The 17,004-nt window shown below is 32.0% G+C and overlaps 3 protein-coding genes across 3 annotated transcripts; 2 read left to right on the forward strand and 1 right to left on the reverse strand.

The window, feature by feature from the left end:
• The first annotated feature begins 243 nt into the window (after window positions 1-243).
• LOC137821164 (albumin-1-like) lies at window positions 244-1,004 on the forward strand. The gene is made up of 2 exons (XM_068625635.1): window positions 244-382; window positions 500-1,004. Exons 1-2 carry the CDS (start codon window positions 331-333, stop codon window positions 826-828), a joined length of 381 nt encoding a protein of 126 aa, XP_068481736.1. The 5' UTR covers window positions 244-330; the 3' UTR covers window positions 829-1,004.
• Window positions 1,005-9,733: 8,729 nt separating this feature from the next.
• Window positions 9,734-10,512, forward strand: LOC137821147 (albumin-1-like). Its single transcript, XM_068625610.1, has 2 exons — window positions 9,734-9,884; window positions 10,004-10,512. The coding sequence occupies exons 1-2, from the start codon at window positions 9,833-9,835 to the stop codon at window positions 10,333-10,335; spliced, it is 384 nt and encodes a 127-aa protein (XP_068481711.1). The 5' UTR covers window positions 9,734-9,832; the 3' UTR covers window positions 10,336-10,512.
• A 2,606-nt stretch (window positions 10,513-13,118) lies between these two features.
• Window positions 13,119-13,859, reverse strand: LOC137821156 (albumin-1-like). The gene is made up of 2 exons (XM_068625623.1): window positions 13,743-13,859; window positions 13,119-13,623 (listed from the first exon to the last, which is right to left on the reverse strand). Exons 1-2 carry the CDS (start codon window positions 13,792-13,794, stop codon window positions 13,292-13,294), a joined length of 384 nt encoding a protein of 127 aa, XP_068481724.1. The 5' UTR covers window positions 13,795-13,859; the 3' UTR covers window positions 13,119-13,291.
• Window positions 13,860-17,004: the final 3,145 nt, after the last annotated feature.

A 17,004-nucleotide genomic window follows, 5' to 3' on the forward strand; every position in this document is an offset into this window, starting at 1 on the left:
TTAACAATCTAGCACACTAGGTGTTAGAATCCTACTCAGAAGTTTTCATGAACTGATACGTGTCTTTGTTGCGGCCTGCATGCATGCATTCATATTCCCTATTCCCATTCCCTATAATCGACCACAGCTAAACAGAGACCATTAAGTAATAGCTTAACGTGGTGATGAGTGATTACAAAACTTCAGCATGCAGCTCGAGTCTCTTACAATCAATTTTTTTATCATCATAAATCTTGTTCAAGAAAACACTAATGCCTATAAATTCTCATCTGCAAGAAGAAACTATAACGCATCACAAAACTCAGAAAACCAAATCTGCAAAATCAAAGAATGGCTTATGTTAGGGTTGCTCCTTTGGCTCTCTTCTTGCTTGCCACTTCCAGTATGTACCTTTTCATTCTTCTTCATATGTTTTCTATCGTTTCTGTTTATATATTTTGGAAAGTTATTACATATATATACGTGTTCATTTGTTCTGACTTTGAAATGTCATTCTTAGTAATGTTTCCAATGAAGATAGAAGCTGTAGACTGTTCAGGTGCTTGTTCACCGTTTGAGGTGCCACCATGCGGCTCACGTGATTGTCGCTGCATCCCTATTGCACTATTTGTTGGTTTCTGCATTTATCCAACTGGACTTTCATCTGTGTCAAAGATGATAGATGAACATCCCAACTTATGTCAATCTCATGGAGAATGCATGAAGAAAGGAAGTGGAAACTTTTGTGCTCGTTATCCCAATCATTATGTCGATTATGGTTGGTGCTTTAACTCTGGTTCTGAAGAACTTAAAGGTTTCTTGGCAATGCCTAGAGCAATCTCCAAGTAATGTGTATCGCTGTGAAAAGTGGTGATGCACATATGATGCGTCTACCACTACTTCTATAAATAAAAGTTAAGCTTGTAATGCATCTACTGCTATGAATAAAAAGACTGTTCCATCCAAGTCGTAGTTGCTTACTGTAGACTCTTGGCACATGAGTTAATAAACAAAAAGGTTATGATATTTTCTTTTGTTGGAAATAGATAAGAAAAAAGAGACAAATAGTTACCTCAACAAAAAAATTGGTATATTGGTGGATCAGTTTTTTAAGCTAAAATAAGAATTGGTGACTTAAAATAGCACTAAATCATTAATCTTAGCAAATGTTTCTTTGATACTAACTAAAAAAATACATACACTTCACAACCCACATTAATAATATAATAATATTTATTAAAATTTCAAATTAAAAAATAAAACCAATGTTTTTAAAATAGTATTATTTAGAGATGTCAATGCTTTTAATTTGATGGGTCAGCACCTTAATCTTAACCACATTACTGTGAAGATCAAAAGGCATAAACATTTTTATTCCAAACAAAGTAGTTTCAACATCTTAATCCTAAAAATATTTTAGGCTTTGTTTCGATTAGAGGGTGTGGTGGAGTGGAAAGTTGAGGGTGTGAAAGAGTGAAAGTGCGAAGATTTGAGAAGAAAGTGGAAAGAAAGTTGATGTTGTTTGGATTGTGTTATCTTAGATCGAATGTGTGAGGAAAATTTATTGAAATACGTGAGTGATATGATGATTGTAAGAGTATTTTAAATTATTTTGAATAGTGTAAGTTGTAAAATTACAAATTTACCCATATATATAAGAAAAGAATAAATAATTATTAATTTTGTGCATATTTTAGTTAATTAAAATAATTTAAAGTTTCATTTATAAATAAAAGAAAAAATATAAAATTCAAAGAAATAATTAAATATAATTTTAAATGTAAGTATAATTTTATTATTTTCCATTTTATTAATTTAAATTAATTTTGTTACTTAAGTTAATTTATTTAAATAATTTCAATATTATTTATGATTCTTTAAATTATATTATATATATATAATTATAATTAATAATGTTTTTCATTATTATTATTAACAAAATTAATATATTTTAAAAAGTAAATGGATATTTAGAACATATTAAGTAGTTGTCAAAATATATAATATAAAACCTATTTATTTTTAATTTATAAGGGTGATATAAGAATATAAAGGGGTACAGGAAGAAACAAAGTAATGTAATTTTTTTTTTGAAAAGTTGAAGCCCATAGTGAAAAAAAGGAAGCCCAAGTTAATATCAAAACCTAAATTTGAAGGAGCAGTGTGAGAGAAAAGATATAGAGAAGAGAAGCCGCAGAGGAAGAAGAAGAAACATGGGGCACGTGAGGACGAAGACGGTGAATAAATCTTCACGACAAGTGATCGAGTGTTACTGTTCGAGGATCCCTGCTGCAAAGCTATGTAATGACAATGTATGCAACTGTGTAACGTGAAAAAAAGTAAGGGCAGGATGGTATTTCATTACATCCTACGTGGCTTTCCTCTTTAGTCACTCTCCTTTCTCTTCATATTTGAGAGGAACCGAAAACCACCCATGTTTCCACTTAATCTCACCCTCACCCTCTCCCTCTCACAGAATCAAACGGGGTGACACCCTCAAATCCATTTGTGCTACAGTGCCACCCCTTAACCCAAACATATGTTTAGAGTAAGAGAAATATTATTTTGACACCAATATCCAAGTGAAGTGATGCTTACGTGGCAAGGCCTATGTGACAAGTGATGTTTACGTGACAAATTATTGTTTAGTAAATGTCATCCAATTTTTTTTTTAAATTGGGATGTATAATATTTTGAAGGTTGTTTGAGGAAAGTGGGGATTGGGAGAGAGACTGGGAGCTAGTAACCTAGGGTTTGGGAGCAAAGAGGGAGAGAACATGTGAAAGGGGTCTAACACTACAAGAAAATCAAGGAATAGAAACAAATTTTAGAGGATAAAAATAATTAGTTCCTATAGTGACTAAATTAGAGATCATTTTAGAGACTAAAAAATTTTTGGTTTCTAAATTAGTTTCTATTATAGTTAAATAGTTTCTAAATTGGTATCTAATTAGCTATCAAGGTTTTAACTACCAATTATTTAGATTCTAAATTTGGTAGCAAAAATCTTGGTAGCTAATTAGATACCAATTTAAAAACCATTTAACAATAATAGAAACTAATTTAGAAACCCAAAAAAAAATTTAGTCTCTAAAATGGTCTCTATTTTAGTCACTATAACAACTAATTATTTTTTGTCTCTAAAATTGGTTTCTATTTAATGATTTTCTTGAAGTGTAAGTTGTTGCGAATTGGAAGATTGGAAGCATGAGGGAGAATCAGGTGGTTGTTAGTGGTGCCGGTGTTGTAAGGTGTCTAAGGAGAAAATTTTGGATTGGAAACGCGGAGGAGAATTAATTCGGTGGTGGTTGGTGGCGATGGTGTTACAGGAGATGTGAGAAAATTTTGATTTGAAAGCGCTAAGGAGAATTTATGTCACCAACTCTAAGTTATTATTTTTTTACATTTGTGTTGTTTGAGGGAGGGTGTTGACAATGTTGGGTTTAGATGTGTTGATTTTTGTGGAAGGTGTCACCAAGAGAAGAAGTTTTTGAAATGTGTTGAGGTTGGTGTAAGGCGGATAAATGTGAGTATGTTGCAGTACACAAATGATATAATTTTTTTTTGTAAAGTTGACACCTAAAGTGTTATGACTTTAAAAACATTCTTGAAGTGTTTTGAACTTGTCTCTGGGCTTAAAGTTAACTACTCTAAGAGTAAGGTTGGTGGAGTGGGTGTGAGTGCAAATCAGATTAATTATGAGTTTTGCAACAATTCTTAACTGCAGAATTATGAAGGCACCTTTTACTTATATGGAGTGACGGTAGGAGGGAATTATAAGAGACGTGCTTTCTGGGAAGGAGTGCTTGGTAAGTTATGGGGTAGATTGGGTTTATGGAAAGGTAAATTCCTTTCTCTAGCTGGTAGATTATGCCTTATAAAAAAAAATAAAAAGAGAAAAAAAAAATCATGTTAAAAATCATAAAAAGGTAGAAAGAAAAATGAGGAAAAATGTGAACTCAAAAGAAAATGGTGATTAGATAACATATATGTTCTTTATAATTGGATTGTAGGTATGTTCTTCTTTAATATGTGCATTTTGTTATCTGAAAAATCAATATTTTTTGGAAGCCCCGCCTGATTACAACCCTGGAAAAGACCTCAAGATTCATGTTTGTAATATGTTTGTGATGTGAAGATGAAATGAAAAACAACTGTGATTTGTTATGATTCAGTGAAAATAGAGAGAAACACTTACCTATGAGCATATGAAAATAAATTCCTTAATGAATTATCATTTATTTGTTTTGATTTAATCTTGGAAGTTGATTGTGTCTATATTTTTCTATATTTAAATTTGGAAGCATCATAAGTTTCTAATTTGATCGGTTGTTTAGTGAATTAAGCTGTTTGATATTTAAATTCAAATATATTCATTTACTTTGTTTGAGGACAAGCAAGATTCTAAGTTGAGGAGAGTGATAAGTGTATAATTTCAGTAATATTTCATATTAAAATATAGGCACCTATGAGTATTAATTGTTAAATTACATATAAAATAATCCCTAATTTATGAATTTATATACCTTTTTTTTACATATTTTATGATCTTTATTTAAATAGGAGTATTTTATTCCCAAATTTGGTGTTAATTTTGATTTCTATAGAAGAATGGAGATATTGGGCTAAAGAGGAATGATAGCAGCTAAAAAGAGAAAGCTGGAAGGTCTCAGAACGCATAAAAACGCCAAAAAGTCCAAATCAGCAACAGAGAATCTCCCTCAAGCGAGCTCATTCTCGCTTGAGCGAGAATACTTCAAAGACGTCTTTAAAAATCGACGCCTTTCTCGCTCAAGCGACCTACATCTCGCTTGAGCGAGAACGTGTCAGAAAAATTGGACCATTTTATGTTTTTATCAATAAATCCTAAACCTTAAACCTACCAAAATTCCAAAAATCCATCATTTACTATCATTATTTTTTTTATTTTTTCGTATTATTTAGGTATTTTTTAGGTATTTTGAGATTTTAGTTCTCATACTTACACTTATAAGAAAATTATGAAATTTTACATGATGTTTTCTAGTATAAATTAGAGATTTATCAAACCATTATGATTACATTACATTCACAAATTTATTTATTACTCATATATTACATTACATAATCTTATGTGTGTTCTAACATGAACTCTTATTATTTCAGTGCTTATTCTGGATATAACATGTTGAGTGGGGGGAGAAATGCAAGTGTAAATGCAAAGAAACTCACTTGGATGTACCTTAAGGTAACCATGTATAACACTTTAGAATTACACAAAACTTTTTCATATATTTATAGAACTTTTTGTACACTTTTTTATATTTAAATTATGATATTACATGTATTATTGTTCTGGAAATTTGATATTTTATGTAGGATTAGATTAGAGTAAATATATAATAATAAAAACTTAAAAAAAGCACACTTATAACGACGGTTCTCCATTAGAACTGTCGTTATAAGTGTATTTATTTTAAAATATTGTTAATTGGTAGAACAATGACGGTTCTAGAACCGTCGTTAAAGTGATTTTATAACGACGATTCGGGAACTGTCTTTGTATGACCTTTTTAACCGTCGTTAATTAGTTGTTTTGTACTAGTGTGTGCAATGTTTCAATTTGCACCAAAGGGGTCACATTTTAAATCTTGCAAGGAACTAATTTTTTTTATCAACAATGAATAAATAAAATTAAAGGAGTGGACTTCCTATATCATCCACAAAAGAAACTCTCCTTTATGGTTGGAGCAGAACAACCATAAAGTGAGAAAAACATACCCAAAAATATAACCAACAAGTTACCTCAAAGCAACATTCAACTTTACCGAAACGCCCAAAACCGAGGCCACCTACATTCACCTCGCCACGCGACAAGTTACCCATGTAGGGAATAACTCGCCATGTAGCTTACTCTGGTGAGCACTAAGTGCCACGAGGAGCACAATCTCTGCAAAATCGCCTGCCGCCAATGCTACTCGCCATGTATGCTCTGACCTAAGGAAACCCCGCTCTCGACGAGGATCCACTCGGGAAATCCCCTCGTCGACGGGCGAGCTGTTCCCTTCATCTCATTGCTCATGTTGAGGTTGTGGTACTAATGAAGTTGGTTTGTGTAACTTGCAAGGAACTAATGAAGTTGGTTTGTGGTATCCTTGTCATGTTTCTTTAAATTTATTTACCTATTATGACTCTGACTTTGTAGGATGTAAGATGAGCAGGAAAAGTACAAGTGGAACGTGTTATAAACTTGGATCAAGTTTAATCTCATGGCATTGTAAGAAGCAAGTATGTGTGGCTTTGTCAACAATAGAAGTTGAGTACATAGCTACAGGGAGTTGATGTGCACAAGTTTTATGATTAAAACAACAGGTAAGTGATTTGGGGATAATCTTGAATAAAATCCTTTATTCTGTGATAATATTAGTGTTATAAACTTGATTAAAAATCCTATCATGTATTCAAACACAAAGCATATTGAGATTAAACATCATTTCCTTTGTGAACATATTTCAAATGGTAATTGTAAACCCTAAATTAAATTCATTGGAACAAAAAATAATTAGTTTATTTGTTTACTAAACAACTTGCACGAGATATATTCAATTAGCTCATAACTAAATTAGGATAGATTCAATTAGCTCATAACTAAATTAGGTATCATTAGCTTAAGTCGAGAAGGTAAATGTTTAATGAAGGAAAGAGAGGATTCTTGGGTGTGGAAAAATGACGAAAACCTAGGGTATTTAGTCAAATTTGTATACGAAATCTCAAGGAATGAGACATGTGGGGAATATAGGGCTGTATACAAATCATTTTGGGATACTAATGTGCTACCTTCGGTGCAGCTAGTAGCGTGGCGAGTTCTAATAGATAGATTACTAACAAGAACTAACCTAGAAAGCAGAGGAATGGTTTTGGAAAGTAAATGTGGGGCAAAATAGGAAACAACAAATCATCTATTCTTTAAATATAAAATTTCCTTGATTTTTTTTTTATCAGCAAAGAATGAAATTTAATTAAGAGGGATACAAAAGGGGTATCCCAACCCTTGATGTACGTGGATTGCAATGATTGGTGAAATTTGGAAACAGAGGAAAAAATCATTTTTAAAAATGATCTGTAGAGTGGATAATGATGAGATATTTTCTTTAACACAACTAAAGATGTGGGATTGGATTAAAAATAAAGAAAAATTAATTGATTTTACATACTTACAATGGTGTATTGAACCTAAGAAATGCTTGAAGTTTTTAGAAAGAAGTAAATATAGAAAATGCAAGTTGGGTATGCGAATGGATTTTAAAACGGTTAGTTTTGTTTAGGTGGGTAGTACCTCGATTTAGCTTGACGAAAAGGAAAGTTGTAAGTAAGTTAAAAGGAGTGGGATGGAATAAGGGTAGATCTTTCGGTAGATGGTTAAGATTTAAAAGATTGAGACTTAAAAGGTATTTATGATGAGATGTTGGATTGGAAGGTAGGTGTTTTCTTCATTGAGAAGTGTATATGTTATTACTGTTTACACAGTTTTTCTTGGTTTTGTTTGGGTTTTGGTCTTTATTGTTGAATAAGGTTAGAAGAAAGGTTTGTTAAAGGGTGTGGACTGGAACGGGGGAGTGCCTTTTGGTAGATGTATGAGATCTTAGTGTTAGAAAAATATGTAAATTAATTTTATAATGTGGCCCATATGAAATAGATGTTGGACTTTGGACCAAAATATGATTTAATAAAATAAAAGGTCCATTGGTTAATGGGAGAAATTATATGTATACACCTTATGATATTTAATGAAAACCTAATCTGATGGAGATTGAGAAAGAATAAAAATGGGTTCTGTCTCTGCAAATGAGGTTGTCTCACTGGTTGACCATCAAGAAAGAGTATGACAAGAATAGGAATTCCAAGAGATAGATTGAGAAAATGAGATTAAAGAAACTGCTCACTTAAGGACTCTCATGGATCAAGGTAAGTGTCTATCTCTATTATAAAGAATGTATAGAATGTGAGAATCATAGTTTGTAAGATCTTATACAATATGATTTTACAATTAAGAGCTTGAGAATTAAAGGAACATGATATATGTCATGATTTCATATGTTGATGTCTCATAATTCTCTAACATAGTTTGTTATTTCTTAGTGAATAGGATCTGTCAATCTTACCAGCATGCATATATTGTTATCATTTGGGTTAGATCTTTCTATATACCTTTGCATCTCATGATCTTACCTTAGTATAAGGCTGGAAAGGTTTTCTATCTTGCAGCTTAATTGTCTGATGATTGGATGGAGGCAACAAATGTTTGTTTGGATGTGGATGCCATGAGTGGAGTCATGTGAAAGTAGATCCCAACTTGATAATTAAAAGAATTTCATGTAGGACAAGACCTAATCATTTTGCAAAAGTTATATATGTGCTATGTTTTTGTAGTTGTTGTTTAGTCTGATTGTCTGATTGTTTTTTTTTTTAAGAATTTATATAGTTATAGTATGGAAGAAAGATATTGGTCCTGTTTTTTTTATGGGATTTTTCTCCTTTATTGTTTTTTAGGGTTGATCCTTAAACAGGGATTTTAGGTCATATCTCAGGGAATGTTTTCCAATTTTTTTTTTATTTATATAAAAGGTTAAAACATTCTTAAAATACTCTGTTTATATTTTATTCATTATTTATTAATAAAAAAACAAAATATTAAATAATGTATTCTTATCTTTCTCTGGCTCACACAAAAAATTATTTTAAATGTTTAACGTTGGTTGTAATTAATTGACGTAGTGAATACTTAATGAAGATAAATAAGTAAAAGATTACTATATTGTGATGGTGAATAAACTCTTGTGTTAGTATTAAAAATAGAAAATGGAAATTTTTTATTGACATTAACATAGTAGATAATGTCAAAATAGTTTTTTTTTTTAATGACATCTTTTACATGCACCCATAATTAGTGATTATTTTACCATCCTTTCATACTTTCTATGAAACTTATATTCATTAACCACAAGTACATATTTTACAAGATTGCACATGAATTAGGTTCCCAAATAATTAGGATCCCAAACTAATACCTTCTTATTTGGATCTATTGTAACATAAAAATTCTTATATTTTATTTTTAAATATTATGATAAAATTTTATATACTGAATCAATATTACATTAAAGGAAGGAAGGAAAAAAAGGATTATTCTGAAATACTTCATCAGATTCAATAATATCCAGAGAATTTTCATAAGCAATTTTGGAATAAAATAATTCTAATACTTTTCAATTTTAAATTTTTATAAGCAACATTTTTACATATTAATATATGAAAATGTAAAGTGATCTTTTTTAAATGTGAAACAGTTATGATTTTTAAATTCAGTATAATAATTTTTAACTATAATTATACAATTTATAATTCTCTATTACATATAGTTTCTTCTAAATTTTAATATATGTATATATACAATAAAACAATTCATTAAAAATGTGAAATTCAATTTAAAATAAGTTGAAAAAATTAACCAAGTGTTTTAGCGTGTAATAGTAATATGTAGGAGGCGTGGGAAGGTTAAATTTAACGAGCTAGCATTTAGCAGGTGTTAGAATCCTACAAAGAAGTTTTCATAAACCGATACGTGTCTTTGTTGCTGCATGCATGCATGCATTCATATTCTCTATGATCCACGACAATTGAAAGGACAATTAAAGAGCATCACGTGAAGAATGATGACAAAACTTCGACATGCACCTCGTATCTCGTGCAATTATTGTTTTTATCATCATAAATCTTGTCGAAGAACACACACTAATGCCTATAAATTCTTACCTGCAAGCACAAACTAAAACACATCACAAAACTCAGAATAAGAAATCTGCAAAATCAAAGAATGGGTTATGTTAGGGTTGCTCCTTTGGCTCTCTTCTTGCTTGCCACTTCCAGTATGTACCATTCCATTCTTCTTATACTTTTTCATCGTTTCTGTTTACATATTTCAGAACTACAGAAAATTATTATATATACGTGTTCATTTGTTCTAATTTTAAAATGTGATTCTCAGTAATGTTTTCGATGAAGAAGACAGAGGCAGTAGTATGTTCAGGTGTTTGTTCACCATTTGAGATGCCACCATGCGGGTCAAGTGATTGTCGCTGTATCCCTTATGGACTATTTATTGGTGCCTGCACTTATCCAAGGGGACTTTCATCTGTGGCAAAGACGATAGATGAACATCCCAACTTATGTCGATCTCATGGAGAATGCATGAAGAAAGGAAGTGGCAACTTTTGTGCTCGTTATCCTAATGATTATGTGGATTATGGTTGGTGCTTTAACTCTGATTCTGAAGAACTTAAAGGGTTCTTGGCCATGCCTAGAGAAATATCCAAGTAGTGTGAATGGCTGTGAAAAGTGGTGATGCATGATGCATATGATGCATCTACTCCTACTTCTAGAAATTAAAGCTTATGATGCATCTATTGCTATGAATAAAAAAGAGTGTTCCATGTAACTCATAGTTGGTTACTGTACACTCCTGCCACATGAGTTAATAAACAAAAAGTTCTCATATTTTCTTTTGTTGAAAATAGATAAGAAAAAAAGAGACAAATAGTCACCATCAAGAAAAAAAAATTGGTACATAAACTATATTACATATAAAGTACTTATATAAAGGATTATTTAATTGTCTTTTCATTTAGTACGGGGCTTACATGCATGGCTTTGCAGCAATTAATAGAACACTTTGCTCACATATTCTCTACTATCCCACACAATCCATAACCAAAAAGTTCCCTGTATGATTAGGATCTTGTTCATAAATATGTTTGGAAGATTAGTTATGAAATTAAAAGACTAAACGTAATTTTAAAGTACATTAAATGTCACTTTAATTCATTTTATTCTTTGTTAAAAAAAATCCATAAGCACCCTTCATGTTAAAACATGAGGTTTGGTGGAGCCCTCACAACCCATAACATTATTTTGATACAACAACTGTTATTTTGAGAACTATTATGAAGGGCCTCATAAGATGATTGCACAGAAAGCAAGTATCATTCCATAAGCTTATTTTTTCTCCATTACCCACAAACCCACTGAATATTCTCATTAAGCCATCTCATTGATCACCATTTCTTATACTCTTACACCACCTAGACTATTTATTATTATTTTTGTGCGAAGAAAGGTAATATTTGTCCTTTTTTTTTTATGAGGTTGAATCATTTTAAGTGACTGATTTAATTTAATTGTTTCTTGCTAACCAAAAAGAATATTATTTTTATCTCCTAGACTTCTTCAACCTCTATATTTGGATTGTAACACCTCTAAACACAATCCTTTTGTCTTATAGGCGAGCCTCCACATCCTTTTTCCTAACAGAGCTAGATTGAAAAGTTTTAGACATTTTACACCTAACCCCCATACTCCTTAGTTATGCAAATATCATTCCATTTCAGCCATGATATTTTCCTCTTTTCATGCCCCCTTCCCCACAAAATATTAACCTCTTTTCATGCCCCCATCCCCAAAAAATATTAATTTGGATTTCCTAATTCTTTTGTGAACCGCCTCAAGCATCTTGGAAAAAAAAATAACACTACAAGAAATTATTTATTTACATTACATACAGATCTGAATCCATATATAAATAAACGTTACATATAGATATTTACATACAAATTTAATTCAATATGTAAATAGACATTACATACGAACAATTCGTATGTAAAATCAAACATGATTACATATAGATTTATTCCAAACCAAACTAATATGAATATGCATATGTAAATGGATCTCAATTTCAAACTAAAATTGAATTTTAAATTCTCTATAAATATAACATTTATATCTCTACATATGAATTTCTTAGCAAATTAAAATTAAACTTTAATTTCAATAATAAAGTTTGTAAATTTCTAAAGTAAAATTAAATCTGAACAAAAATTAATTTAAATAAGAAATCAAATTTAAAAGATCAATACCATCTACCATGGAGGATGGATCACAGGACAAGTTTAGAAACAAAAAAACAATTGAAATCATGAACCCTAAAATAAGCCTCAAATTGTGTCTCATCCGCTCACGCCTTCGTCGCTTGTGTCTCCTTCATGCGTGCCTGTTGTTCTCCTCGTCGTCAACGGCGTCGCTTCAGTATTTTGTTGTTAAAGATATCGTCACTACTTGCAATAGCAGTTGTCTTCGCGTTCATCGTTGTTGCACCCCTACTGTCATGTTCGTTGTCACCAAATCTCGCGCGACAAAGTTTCAAATGACCAACGGAACTCGTTTCACCACCATCTACCACCGCTCACCTTCAACAACGGCACTAGGCAACCGCGTGCATCTTCATGGACCTTCCCCGCAGCTTCACCAATGACGATTTTGAGGAGCTGGTTTTGGGAAATTTATCGTAGACTATGATTTAAGTAGAAAAGGAAAGAGATTAGGGTTTAAACATATAGAAGGATAGTAAATCTTAAGTGTTATCTGATATTTTTTTTTATTACAAAAAATCTTTTTATATGTTGGCCTAGCCTACCTGGATCATTAGAAATGTTAGCCAATCTTGCATCCGTTAAACCTTTGATATTTTAAAAATATTTTATTATAAAGTTTTCACATAATTTTTTATTTAATTTTAAAGTTTATAAAATCAATTGCGGCATCCGTTAAACCTTTGATATTTTAAAAATATTTTATTATAAAGTTTTCACATAATTTTTTATTTAATTTTAAAGTTTATAAAATCAATTGCGTAAGTTTAACCTTCACAATGTTTTATTATTAAAATAATATGTATTTATTATCCCACTTTTAGTATGTTAAGCCTACATGTTTTTTTTTTTTTCTTTTCTTCTTTGTGAACGGACGTTAAATTTTTTAAATTTATTTATGTGGGTTTGACCGACAATAATAGTTTCCATTTTTGGGTCAATGCAAAATTTCGAAAGCTATAATTTGTAATTGTTTTGTAATATTTTTCTTTTAATGTACTTTAAAATTACGTTTAGTTAAAAAGGTCTTTTAATTTCATAACTAATCATTCAAGCATATTTATTAACATGATCCTATTTTATTAAAGAAATTCTCCCTCCAAGCATTAAATCGTACAGCAACTTTTTGGCTATGGATTGTGTGGGGCCGTAGAGAATATGTGAAACAAAAGAAAATATGAGAACCTTTTTGTTTATTAACTCATGTGCCAGGAGTCTACAGTAACCAACTGTGAGTTACATGAAACACTTTTTATTCATAGCAGTAGATGCATCATAAGCTTTAATTTATAGCAGTAGTAGTGGATGCATCATGCATCATGCATCACCACTTTTCACAGCCATTCACACTACTTGGATATTTCTCTAGGCATGGCCAAGAACCCTTTAAGTTCTTCAGAATCAGAGTTAAAGCACCAACCATAATCCACATAATCATTAGGATAACGAGCACAAAAGTTGCCACTTCCTTTCTTCATGCATTCTCCATGAGATCGACATAAGTTGGGATGTTCATCTATCGTCTTTGCCACAGATGAAAGTCCCCTTGGATAAGTGCAGGCACCAATAAATAGTCCATAAGGGATACAGCGACAATCACTTGACCCGCATGGTGGCATCTCAAATGGTGAACAAACACCTGAACATACTACTGCCTCTGTCTTCTTCATCGAAAACATTACTGAGAATCACATTTTAAAATTAGAACAAATGAACACGTATATATAATAATTTTCTGTAGTTCTGAAATATGTAAACAGAAACGATGAAAAAGTATAAGAAGAATGGAATGGTACATACTGGAAGTGGCAAGCAAGAAGAGAGCCAAAGGAGCAACCCTAACATAACCCATTCTTTGATTTTGCAGATTTCTTATTCTGAGTTTTGTGATGTGTTTTAGTTTGTGCTTGCAGGTAAGAATTTGTAGGCATTAGTGTGTGTTCTTCGATAAGATTTATGATGATAAAAACAATGATTGTACGACACACGAGGTGCATCTGGAAGTTTTGTCATCACTCTTCACGTGATGTTCTTTACTTGTCTTCTCAGTTGTCCTGGATCATAGAGAATATGAATGCATGCATGCAGCAACAAAAAATGCATGCAGTAACAAAGACACGTATTAGTTTATGAAAACTTCTCACTAGGATTCTAACACCTGCTAGTTCGTTAAATTTAACCTTCACACCTCCTATATATTACTATTACAGGCTAAAACAGTTGTTTAATATTTTTTCAACTTGTTAAATTTAATTTCACATTTTTAATGAATTCTTTTATTGTATATATATATACATAGATTAAAATTTAGAAGAAACTATATGCAATAGAGAATTATAAATTGTATAATTATAGTTAAAAATTAATATACTGAATTTAAAAATCATAACCGTTTCACATTTAAAAAAGATCATTACATTTTCATATATTAGTATGTAGAAATGTTGATTATAAAAATTTAAAATTGAAAAGTATTTCAGTTATTTTATTCCAAATTGCTGATGAAAAATCTCTGGGTATTATTGAATCTGATGAAGTATTTCAGAATAATCCTTTTTCCCTTTGTTGTAATATTGATTCCGTATATAAAATTTTATCATAATATTTAAAAATAAAATAAATTTTACAATAACAGTAATAAGAATTACTGTTATTGTGATTGTTTAGAAGTGAATATAGATTAAAGCAAATAAGGATAGTTACAGAGGTACTGTGTGAGAGGTTGGTTCTTTGATTTTCCCTTTAGACTCTCGTGTAGGCTTTGAGTTAATATAAGGAAGTCTAAACTTGTGGTATGATAGGATTTGGTTATGGTTGTTGTAAAAGGATTGAGATTCTTATTAAGTGTCCCGTTTCATATAGTTTAATTAGTTTATTTTTTTTATTGGTAAGAAAAAAAAATGTGAATAATTCAACTCTTATACGTATTGGTCTAAAAGTCTCCAATATTTTAAATAAAAACTACTTTCCCTCACAAACAGCTGAAAAAAAATTATTCAACCAAAGAAAGATCACTTGTTTTTAATTGAAAACATGTAAACCAAAGGATTAAGACACCAATCTAAAAAGGAAAACAAACAGAAGAAACTTTGTAAGTAACCGAAGACCAAACCTTCAATTGAGCCAAAGAAAAAAATTTCAAAATGATAAATCACTCCTTTTTTAAAAATATGCTTATTTCGATGACGCAAAATCTCACTCACCAAAGCAATCCAGATATTTCCAAAAGTTAAATTAATGGCAGTGGGAGCATCGAATAAGTTAAAATGCAAAAAATGTGAGGCAGGCTCAAGATGATTTGTCGACTTCAACTCTTTTTTTTTATCAACAAAGAATAAATAAAATAAAGCACTTTAGGGGTACCCCAACCCTTGTACAAAAATACAAAAATCAAAACCAGATTCCTTGTACCCAACCAACTAAGAATCCAACAGACCTTACACCACATTACCCAAAATTAAAAACCAAAACAAGATACAAAATCCCCAATAACATCAACCCACCCGTGAAACACACCCTCATGATAGACACAAAAAGCAACACTTAAACCATGTATTTGCCAGCAGTCTGGCATACACCAAAACCTAATTGCCAAAAAACAACAACCAAACTGCGAGAAGAAATCATAAGTCAGACAGGCATGCACACAACACAAACACCTTCCAAGCGCAACCCAAGGGCACACACATCAATCCAACCCTGCCAGGTAGGAGGATCCAATGAAGCCTGCACAAAACACACCACTACTTCCAAGACATAAACATTAGTTAAAAAACCCCAAAAAATCAATCTTTTACCTCATACAACAATGAGGTTCCAAACACCAGTCTGAGTAGGAGAAAACAACTAATCTTTCTTTTACCGTGACCCAAGACCAAGTCTTCCTTTGTACCACAGTAAATACATCCACTAGATCTACCCACCCATTCTCAAACACAACCCTATTCCTGTGATTCCAAATTTTACTTACAATGCCTACCCAAATGTCAAGCCTATAGGTTTAAGCATCCTAAAATGCATTTGTGCATCACAATGTAGAATCGAAGAAGACCCCAGCCACTCGAGACACATACCCCAAATTCTCCAAGAGATCCTACATTCAAAAAATAAATGTCTTACCGACTCTTCTTCCACACCACACAGGGGACATCGATCACTCACCAAAGGTATACCATGTCTCAAGAGATTTTCCTTAGTGAGAATGACATTACATAGCACCCTCCAAGCTGTAAATTGTGTCAAAGGTAAAGTCTTTAAAGTCCAGAATTCCACGAAGAGTTCATCAACCACTACAGACTCCTCCCCCATGAGAATATTATAGGTTGCCTTCACTGAGAAGTCCGTAGAATTAACATCCCTCCAGAGCCATTTATCGGGCTTAAATCCACCCTCTCTTGTTAACCTCTCGTTATCCAACATATGCAATAAAAGAACAGCCAGACTGGATTCTCACACAAAAAGATTCCTTCTCCACCTCAACTTCCATGACCAATTCTTATTATTCCAAACCCAAACTTGTGAAAGAGTGTGACCAGTATCTAAAGATATCGAAAAAAGCCTAGGAAAGTTATGCAATAAAGGAACGTTGTCCATCCATTTATCCTCCCAAAACCTTATTTCTTTCTCGTCCCCTATTTCCCACAAACCTCTGTCTTCAAAATCATTACCCCACTCCTCTAACTTCTACACCTTCCTAAGGTCCCTCTACCAAAGCGATTCCTTACAAATCTGACCTTGAGACCTTAATCCCCTCCACCCACCATACTTAGAGTCTAGAATATCCTTCCAAAGTAATGGCTCCACACAAGCCAAGTTATTATGCATTCAAAGAACAAATGGCTAGTAGCTAGTCTCTTCTTTCTCCCCGCAAAAACAACAAAGCAAATTGTCCATTGCAACCCCATGTCTCGCCAGATTGACCTTAGTAGCAATCTTATTCTCCATAACCCTCCAGGCAGTTATGTGAGTAGAAGGCAAAACCTTAATCTTACAAAATTTGTTATACAAACTCGAGGAGTCCCCCTCTACCGAACCCTTTAAAAAACCACACGCGCAGTTAACT

Source organism: Phaseolus vulgaris, chromosome 11, assembly GCF_000499845.2.
Source record: "Phaseolus vulgaris cultivar G19833 chromosome 11, P. vulgaris v2.0, whole genome shotgun sequence".
NCBI lineage: Eukaryota > Viridiplantae > Streptophyta > Magnoliopsida > Fabales > Fabaceae > Phaseolus > Phaseolus vulgaris.